This window comes from Quercus lobata, chromosome 10 (assembly GCF_001633185.2).
Source record: "Quercus lobata isolate SW786 chromosome 10, ValleyOak3.0 Primary Assembly, whole genome shotgun sequence".
NCBI classification, from domain to species: domain Eukaryota; kingdom Viridiplantae; phylum Streptophyta; class Magnoliopsida; order Fagales; family Fagaceae; genus Quercus; species Quercus lobata.
Genome location: NC_044913.1, coordinates 25,547,454 through 25,557,897, shown reverse-complemented (window position 1 = coordinate 25,557,897; position 10,444 = coordinate 25,547,454). Strand labels below are relative to the sequence as shown.

The window sequence follows — 10,444 nt, the reverse complement described above, 5'->3', positions numbered from 1 at the left end:
TTTGTTTTTTACCTGTGTTAAATTTTTCCTTTCCTTTGTTTGGTTTGCCTACAATCATTGAGTTATGGTGACAGAATAATGGTTTAACTTTTATTTCCGTTTGCTTTATTTGATTAGTGACCAAACAATTACTTTAGCTATGTTTATAAATGATCATCACATTGTCACTAAGTTATTTTTTCTACTGTGCCTTGTCTTTTCATTCCTAATGACCGGGTAGCCTAATTAAGGCTTGTCTCTGACCAGTGATAAAGACCACTCTTACTCGTCTTCTAATAGATATGCTATATCTTTATCTATTTCGTGGCCGGGACCAAACTGAAAGGGGTTTGTTTTGTCTAGGAAAAATTAGCACCAAGCTCGCGCCCACTCGGCAATAAAGATTGAATTTGACGCATGCTTGTATACGTAATGGAAATGAATGCCAGGCTTCCGTTCTTAAGGAAACTAGGTGTTAGGTTCCCATCTATTAGGTGATTGGGCCTAGCTAAGAACACGATTTTTGTCGTTAGGTAAATTTACTATAAGGTTTTCACCTGCCCGAGGAACAGGTTTTTGTCCTTAGCATAATTTGACGTAAGGGTTCCACCTACTCAGTGATTAGGATCGAACCGAGAGCAGGTTTCAACCCTTAGAATAGTTTGATGTAAGGTTTCCACCTACTTGGTGATTAGGATCGAATCGGGAGCATGTTTCAGCCTTTAGCACAACTTGAGATTTAATTTCCTTCGCGTTTGCTAACCGAGGTTAATAAATTAACAATGATAGAACCATAAGTACAAATATACATGCATAGATAAACATCTCCTTCATATTACTTAATATTATACACATATAACGTTATACTCAACCCATACTTCTGTGCACTGATAATCAGTGGTAAAACTTCTTCAAATTGTGAGTATTTCATGGCCAGGGAAGTGGCCTTTTGTCCAAGTCTTCCAAATTGTATGCTTCCACGCCAGCAATGGCGGTAACTCTATAAGGTCCCTCTCAGGTCAGTGCTAACTTTCCAACATTGACATCTCGTGTGTTCCCTATTACCTTCTGAAGTACCAAATCACCAGCACTAAACTCCCTTCTCCTGACGCCCTATTGTATCTCCGGGCAAGTTTTTGCTGATATTTTGCTAGCCATATGGTTACTGATTCTCGGGGTTCCTCCAACAAGTTCAACTGTCTCACCATTAATTATGAATTCTTGGCAGGGGTGAATCCTGAAACCCAGGCACTACACAAATTTACCTCGGTTAGTATGACTGCTTCCGCTCCATATGTTAGAGAAAACGGAGTTTCTTTCGTGGATCTCTTCGACGTTGTCCGGTATGCCCACAAAACATTAGGTAACTCCTCAGCCCACCTACCCTTAGGACCCTCTAATCTTTTCTTCAACCTGTTCACAATGGCTTTGTTGGTGGCCTTAGTTTGGTTGTTACTCTGCGGATATGCCAAGGTAGAGTACCTATTCCTGATGTTGAGGTTGCCACAAAACTCGCGGAAAGCTTTGCTGTCAAACTACAACTTGTTATCTGACACTAGATACTCTGGTACCCTGAGCCTTGTTACTATGTTTTTCCATACAAACTTCTTAACATCCACATCTCGAATGTTTGCTAACACCTTTGCCTCTGCCCACTTGGTGAAATAGTCCACGGCTACTAAAACAAACCTTCGGTTTGAGGTAGCCCGAGGGAATGGACCGACAATATCTAGCCCCCACTACGTAAAGGGCCATGGGCTACTGATAGGATTTAGGCTCCCTGTCGGCTGGTGGATCATTAGGGCGTGCTTCTAGCATTGGTCACACTTCCGTGCATACTCGATTGCATCATTCTGCATTCACGGCCACCAAAATCCCTGAGCCATTGCTCTGTAAGCTAATGAACATCCCCCCACGTGACTGCTGCACACCCTCTCATGAAGTTCGGTTAGGAGTTCTTCAATCTTGCTGGGGTGCAAACATTGTAGGTAAGGCCCCTCAAAAAACCTTCGGTACAACTTACGATCAACTGACAACTAATATCGAGTAGCTACCCGGCGTACCTTTTCTACTTCCTTTTCATTGGCTGGCACTCGGTCCTCAACTAAAAAGACGATGATCGGACCCATCCAACATGGTTCAACCATTGTTATCAGTGAAAAACCTACCCCTGCATTAATACTCGGTTCTGCTACTAACTCCACTTTGATTAACCGAGGTACCTCCTTAGTTAATGATGATGCCAATGTGGCCAAAGAGTCAACATGCCGATTCTCTCCCCTGGCTACTTGAACCACTCTCACACTCAGAAAGCGGTCCATAGTTTGCTTTACCCACCACAAGTACTCCATAATCCAGGGATCCTTGGCCTCAAATCTTCCCCGCACCTGATTAACCATTAATCGAGAATCCGAGTAGACCTCTACCTCCCTAGCACCTAGGTTTGAAACTACTTTTAATCTAGCAAGCAGGGCTTCATACTCAGCTTCGTTGTTAAAAAACCCAAAGCCTAGCCTAAAAGAATGTTCTAGTTTTATTCCTTTCGGGGTGATGATTACAATTCCAACCCGACTCCTAATGCGCTAAACGTACCATCCACAAATACCTTCCACGGGAGGACTTCTACATGGCAAACTATCTCCATCTCTCCTCTCGGGGAAAACTTTGCGACAAAATTAACGAGAACCTGACCCCTCACCGAGCTTCTAGGTCTGTACCTGATGTCAAAAGAGCCCAGCCGAGTTCCCCACTTGGCTATTCTGCCTGTGAAATCAGATCTCTTTAACAACAATTGTAGAGGATACTTGGTCAATACATAGACGATATGAACTTGAAAATAATGGGGCAGCTTCCTAGTAACATGGACTAATGTTAATACCAACTTCTCCAGAGGCAAATATCTCGTCTCGGCGTTGACCAAGGTTTTGCTGACGTAGTATATCAGTTGTTGTACACCTTGATCCCTCAGTAGCACGGCACTCACGGCATGCTTAGACACCGAGAGATACATAAATAAGTCTTCATCAGGTTCTGGGGTTGTCAACACAAGTGCTCGTACTAAATATTCCTTCAGGTCTTGGAAAGCCTTTTTCACACTCCTCATTCCAATGGAATCCCTTTCACTTTTTCAAAAGCTAGTAAAACAGATGGCACCAATCAACAAACTTGGAAATAAACCGGTTAAGGGCAGCTAACATGCCAGTCAGTACTTGGACTTCCTTTGGATTACTCGGCGGCTTGAGGTGCTTCACAACTTTAATCTGATCAGGGTTGACTTCTATTCCTCAGTTAGTGATCAAATACCTTAGGAACTTGCCAACCCCCACTCCGAAAGCACACTTGTCAGCATTGAAGCACAGCTTGTGTTGCTAGAGCACTTCGAACACCTCTTTAAGATCGTCAATATGCTGCACCTCCTGTTTGCTTTTGACCACCATATCATCAATGTACACCTCAATCGTACACTCAATCGTACACCCAATCTTATCCCTAAACATCCTCGTCATCATCTATCGATAAGTGGCTCTAGCATTCTTTAGCCAAAACGGCATCATGGTATAATGGTAATTGGCATCAGGGGAAATGAATGTCGTCTTCTCCTAATCCTTAGCAGCTAAGGCAATCTGATGATAACCCTAAAAAGCATCTGGAAAGCTCATCCTCGGGTGCCCATATGTGGCATCTACCAGTTGATCAATTTTCGGCATGGGGAATGGGTCCTTTAGGTATGCTTAGTTCAAGTCAGTAAAGTCAACACAAACCCTTCATTTGTCATTCTTATTTTTTACCACCATGGTATTCACAAGCCACTCCAGAAAGAATATCTCCTTTATTGCCTCGGCCTCCTTCAACCTTTTGACCTCTTGCCTGACAGCTTCAATGTGCTCTTTAGCCGATCTCCTCGGCTTTTGCTTCTTGGGAGGGAGCAATGGGTCCACGTGAAGCTTGTGAACTATGAACTCGGGGTCCACCTCAGGCACCTCATACAAGCTCCATGCAAATACGTCCATATTTTGTACAAGAAACAGCAATGAAAATTCCTATCAACATCCAGCAGCATCCTTACCTTTACCAAGTCCTCAGCACAGCTAGCCCCCATTTCCCCCTAGGCTCCTGTGATTGCTATAAGGGAACCTCCTTGGCCAGTTCCTTTTCCTTGATTTCTGGGTTAACTGCGGCCACCAAGCACTGCTTGGCCACTTGCTAGTTTCCCCTCACTATAGCAATACCTTGCTTGGTGCGGAATTTGACCTTCACATGTAAGGTGGATGGAACTGCCCCCATTGCATGAATCCACGGCCTTCTTAGGATTGTCATATACGGAGAAAATGAAGCGACCGCTATAAATGTCACCATTACTTCCTTACCTTCCATATTCACAAGAAGCGAAATCTGCCCCTTCGAGATCACCAACCAGCGTCAAACTCAATCAGGGGCGTATTGTACTTGGAGATATTTTCATTCTTTAGACCAAGCCCACTAAACAGGTCAGGGTACATCACTTCGGCACCACTCCCCTGATCTATCGAAATCCTCTTCACTATAAAATCATTTATCCGGGCTGTAACCACCAAAGTGTTGTCATGCGATTGAATCGTTCCTTCTAGATCATCGTCATTGAAAGCAATGGGCTCCCGAGTGAACTTCAACTTCTTCTCGGAGTGCTACTCGCTCGAATAACCTTCTGCCGGCACCACGGCCAGTACCCCTCTCCTCTTGGACATCAGGGTACCCCTTGAAGTTGCGTGGATGACATCTATCACTCCCAATGGGGGTGGGAGAGGATTACCCCGAGGTTGAGTACCCTGCCTGGCTTCCTAATTCCTTAGGTCCATCACGAACTCTTTCAAGTTCCCCGCCTTCACCAATTGCTGTAAGTGATCTTTTAACACTCTGCATTGTTCGGTGGTATGCCCCCTGTCTCTATGGTAAGTACAATACAGGTTCTAATTTCTCCTCAACGAGTCACCCCCCATTTTGTTTGGCCATCGAAAGTACGGCTCATTCTTGATTCGATCCACAATCCTGTGCACCAGCTCCTTGAACGTCACATTCACTTCCCTCATCTATGCGCCCAGCTCCTGAATTCTCAAATCCTTCCGGGGCCTTGATTGAAAACCCCCTTACCATGGATGACTTATGATTGGAGCCTTATCTTTGTTCTGTTGCCGATCATCCTTCAACCATTTAAATTCTTCAATACACCTCATCAACTGCCTCATATCCTTGGGAGGCCTCCTTGTTAGTGACTCTCGTAGTTTGGAATCCTCAAGCAATCCCAGTCGAAAGGTACTCGCTGCGATTTTTTCGTTGCCCCCGCTAATCTCATTGTAAAGCTCCCAATACCGGCTAGTATAGTTGCAAAAGGTTTCCCCGGCTCCCATTTTCATTGATAGCAGCGCGTCCACTAGTTGCGGCACCCGGCTGCAGGTTATAAACCAGACACCAAACTCCTGAATCAGCTCGGCAAAACTATGAATTGAGCCTTTCCTTAACCCATTGAACTATCTCAAAGTGGTGGGCTCAAAACTCGAAGGAAATATCTTACACATTAGTGCATCGTTATAAGTGTGCAAAGACATCATCTGGATATAATGGCTTATGTGCTCTACTGGGTCCGTTTTCCCGTCATAAGAATTGAACGGAGGCCTTGTAAATCTACTCGGCATAGGGGCCCATTCAATGTCCCCCGAGAACGGCGATCGAGCAGCTCTGCGTAACACTCGGCTTATCGCATCCATAGCGGCATTTCGAGGTCACCGTTCTTCCGGAGAAATCGAGTCCCAGTTTGCGTACTCCCGTGAACGTTCACAGTGTCAATGGGAACTAGACTAGTGGGATCCCGCTCTATAGCGACCTCCCACACTAGCCAACCCTTCCCCACGCTCCTCGTGGTCTCTTCTCCGACGCTTACCTCTTGCTTCCAGCTCTAAATCTCTCATCAACCTACGCAAACATTCAAGTTCCTTGTCCCTCTTGTCAAAGCGCTCGCGCCACCAAGTGCTTGATATTGTCCGATGTGTTTGATACGACTCTTCTCCAAGGCCAGACGGCTTTTCCTCCTACTCATACTCCCTGTCTTCACGCCTCTTTTGCCTTCTTTCCCGCCAAGTAGATCCCCCAAAACCACTTTTAGCATAACTCCCAAACCAACCTTCAGACATTTTCCTCGCACGAGTCCCGACAAAACCACGGCTACGTAGGATTTCCCCACAGGTGGTGCCAATTGTGCGCCTCCAGTATATGGTTAACGCACTCGACCTATACTTGGGCTCGCAACCTATTTATATTGTGGGATTTGAGTTTCCTACTATGGGTAGTCCTTTGCTCGGAGACTCAGTTGCACACTCTTATTCTTACAAACCCCCCCTCTTTTTCCTTACAGAGTTGCTTCCTTTTCCCTTGATATAGTTACTCTTTTCTCTCCAAAATTGCCAACCTCCTCTTCTCACTCTATCCTTCTATTTATAGCTTGAGATAAGTGGAGGTGTTATAATTACTTCTTGATCTCACTCGTGTGAATAAAGGTCCAATTCCATCAGTTCTAAGTGGATGTTCTGTTGGGAACAGTGGTAATGGCATTGGAACTAGTTCTTGCCTCCAAAAGGCTATTCGATAGCAATATTCCCCAAGGCAATACCGGGATACCGAGACCTTGTATCCCCAAGCAGCCGCACTCCCGACCAAGTTAAAGTTAATCGGGAGGGACTCGCTTTTGACGCTTAAGACAGAATGGTCTTATTGCGGTTTTTGGGCTCAGATTGGGCCTCAAGGTGTGTTCGGGCCAAGGTCATAGGTCAACAGGGGCCTGGGCCCTTCCCTGTGCGTATAGAATCTTGAATTTGAATTGAGAAAACTGGATAGCTATCTTGACTTTAAAAATACACTTTTAAAAAACTAATACAATACATATTTTGTTCACGATTTACCAACCTAAAATCTAAACTCAATAGGGAACATTATTTCTCAACCAACACTTTCAAAGCATTGTGACTTCACTCTAGTGGGCCTAAAGCTCCCTTAATCGAGCCACCAAAATTCATTTTTTTTATCTTAATTCATTCTTTGTTCTTCTACATGAAAGTAGAATTACTCACATGTTACAACCTATATGTATAGGTACATTTATACATCAATAAGTGTTGTAATTTTCAAATAAATTTTAACATAATATAACATATATAAGATACAATTTTTTGCCAAATGACTCATAAATCTAGCTCCCTCTCCCACTATTTTCTTCCACCATTTTCTATTCTTACTTTTCCTTCCTACCAAACACTAGGAGCCACAAGCTTATCTTTATTTTATTTTAGTTTTGGTCAAGTGCCAGCAGCTTACCAGTTAGCATGTCCCATTTTATTATTGGATATATTTCCTGAAGGTGGCACCCACAGGAAAACAGAACCACAGAAGCTTATTGCCACATGTTCTCCCTAAAATGCATCTCTTTTTCATTATTTTATGTGAAAGCAAAATATTGAGGTTTCACACACACTTGAATCTTAATCCCACACTATAAGTAGCTGTCTCACACCAGCTTCATTATCTAAAAACCAAGTTAAGCCTCTTAAGAAACCCTGTCTTTCAAAATTCCATGGCCGAATTCACAGCAGATATGCAAGGCTTTAGACCCTCATTTCCTGTCTTAGATATTGATCAAAACATGGATATAATAAACCAATATGCAGGGCTAAACCCAAGTGTCCTGGAGACTTCAAACTTGGATTTCCAATGCTACAATCCTTTCTCCAATGGTAATGCCTTTAGCCACCAAGCGCCAGAATTCACAGCAAACTTAGCAAAAACTATTCCAGCAACTTTCCATGAGTTTAATCAGAATGTGATGCCTGCTTCTCAGCACATAAATGTTGCAGCTACTGGAAATGAGTTCCATGAAAGTCAGAAGAGAAAAGCAATGGACATGTCTGAGAGCAGCTCTGGAACCTCAAGTCCCCTAGTTTCAGAGGATGTGATTAAGAAGAAGAAAGTAAGAATAATGCTTCCTTATTATATTCTTAGACTTGGAAGAATATTTATTTAAGTTAATAAGTTTTGAATTGGTCTTTGGCTTCATGAATTATTTGGTTTTGTATGTTTGCAGAATTTAGGAAGAGGGAAGAGAGTGAAAAGCAATGAGAAGGAACTAGAGAATCCAAAGGAAGTGGTCCATGTTAGAGCCAGAAGAGGCCAAGCTACTGATAGTCACAGTCTAGCAGAAAGGGTAATTCCAAAAACTTACTTCAACCCAAAATAATTAAGCTCTTGATCACAAAGATGTTCACTACAAAACCAATTTAGTTAAATTGTATTTTTTTCTAAACTATATATTACAAGTATTATGAGGTTGATGTATATGTTATTTCAATCAGGTTAGAAGAGGAAAGATCAATGAAAGACTCAAATGCTTGCAAGACATTGTCCCCGGATGCTATAAGGTAAGAAAATTTTCTTTTAAAAGATTTTTTTTTTTTTGGTTATTGAAAAAAAAAAGAATAATTAAAATTTCTCTTTGGGTTAAAAATAAAATTGGACTATCTATATTCTAAAATGGATTATGAAATTACAGAGCATGGGAATGGCAGTAATGCTGGACGAGATAATTAATTATGTTCAGTCCTTACAAAACCAAGTCGAGGTGAGCCAAATTTATAATACACCACCTTTTTTTTCTTTTGAGTACAAAATAATTTTTTTAAACACTAACATTTACATTTCTTTGGATTTGAGTGCAGTTCCTTTCTATGAAGCTTACAGCAGCGAGCTTATTTTACGACTTCAACTCAGAGACAGATGCTTTAGAAACAATGCAGGTGCTTCCTCTAAAATTGTATAGCTCATTTTCTGCTTTCAATTTCTAAATGGCAAATCGACTGCTTCATCTAGCCTTTGTTTACTTTGTATGGTTAAAATAAACTATCTGTTGAAGGATAATAAGTGACATACGCATAAAATCTAGCTATATTTGACATGCCCAAATGCTTAACTGCATGTAGTTTGTGTACTATTTTTAATTGTAGTTTGCATGTTAGAATTGGGTATGTGATTGATGAGTGATATGAATGATTTTTTTTTTTGTTACAGAGGACTAAGGCAAATGAAGCCAAAGAGTTGGAGAGATTGATGAGAGAAGGCTATGGAGGACTTGATTCATTTCACTCAAATTGGTCGCCGCTTTGACTTCAGAATTGGATGTTACCCCTTGTCATGCAACATTAAGATGCTTCATTTCCCAATAGTTTCCTCTATATGAAAATATATTTGTTCCCACTTCAGCTATACAAGCAGAAGTTTATATTCATACTTGTACAAGTCCTCACACATTGGGAAATTCAACTAAGATTAATATAAGGCTTATAATTATTATTTTTATCCTAAACTATTGTTGAATTCCTTCAGTTTGAAAGTATGTTGAGCATCATTGCCAATCCAAAAATAATTATGTCTGTAGTGCCATATGATCCAAAGCACCATTAGACATTAATCAACTTGATTGGACTTGAATGTGGTGTGGTGTGTTGTGTTTGTGCTCATAATTACACATTGATTGCAAGAGAACCAAAGTGAATTGACTTTAAGAAATTGAGGATGCTTTATTTATATTGCTGACAAGAGCTTTGAGCACAACTTGTATTTGAGCCTGATAAGACTAATTTAGAAGATGCCTCATTTGTATCCAAAAAAAAAAAAAAAGAAGAAGATGCCTCACTTACAACTTACAAGTAACAAATCTAAAACCAAAACGTTTACAAGTAACAAACCTAAAACCAAAACGTTGCAGTCTGTTTCCCACTACCTTAGTTATTATTCATGAATTCTTCATGGTTCAAAATTTTAACTTTTTAGAAAATTTTAATTTTGAAATGGATATGTTCCATTTAAATATTACAAATCTAAACGTATATTCATGTCACATCATTTAAATTATTAAATAACGTGACACATTGTATACCATCAGATATAAGAAATAAAATATAACCAACGGTGTCTTGGTCTAGTGGTGCCAGGGGCTAGACTTGGTAGGGCGAACTAAGGTTCGATCCCCCGCAAGCCCGTTGGGAGGAGTTTAAAACCTTAACCCCGGGACCCGCTCCGAAACCGGATTAGTCGGCCCAGTGGGTTTGGATACCGGTTGGGAAACCAAAAAAAAAAATATTAATAGTAAAATAAATTCTGTCAATATCAAATGAATACAAGAAAAATTTATTTGTCATTCTTGCATTTTGAGCCTTTAAACTTCAAAAATACACTTGTTTATACACTTGTTTATGTAAAAGATTTTGTTATTGATGTAACTTGGACAAGGGGCAAGTTCATAAAATGATTATTTATGTCATGAATCTTGATGGGGATTGATTCAATACCATACATCATTTATTCATTCTTATCCATTAAGGAACAAGAATTTTCACTTCCCTTGATGAGGCAAATCTAGAAGACAATCTTTCAAAGTGTAATTAGAATG

General features: G+C 41.1%; 2 protein-coding genes across 2 annotated transcripts; one reads left to right on the top strand and one right to left on the bottom strand.

The window, feature by feature from the left end:
- Window positions 1-5,102: 5,102 nt before the first annotated feature.
- LOC115964560 lies at window positions 5,103-5,720 on the bottom strand. The gene is made up of 2 exons (XM_031083848.1): window positions 5,560-5,720; window positions 5,103-5,403 (listed from the first exon to the last, which is right to left on the bottom strand). The coding sequence occupies exons 1-2, from the start codon at window positions 5,718-5,720 to the stop codon at window positions 5,103-5,105; spliced, it is 462 nt and encodes a 153-aa protein (XP_030939708.1).
- A 1,758-nt stretch (window positions 5,721-7,478) lies between these two features.
- LOC115965987 (transcription factor BEE 1-like) lies at window positions 7,479-9,327 on the top strand. The gene is made up of 6 exons (XM_031085323.1): window positions 7,479-7,969; window positions 8,084-8,203; window positions 8,352-8,417; window positions 8,549-8,617; window positions 8,715-8,792; window positions 9,064-9,327. Exons 1-6 carry the CDS (start codon window positions 7,577-7,579, stop codon window positions 9,157-9,159), a joined length of 822 nt encoding a protein of 273 aa, XP_030941183.1. The 5' UTR covers window positions 7,479-7,576; the 3' UTR covers window positions 9,160-9,327.
- Window positions 9,328-10,444: the final 1,117 nt, after the last annotated feature.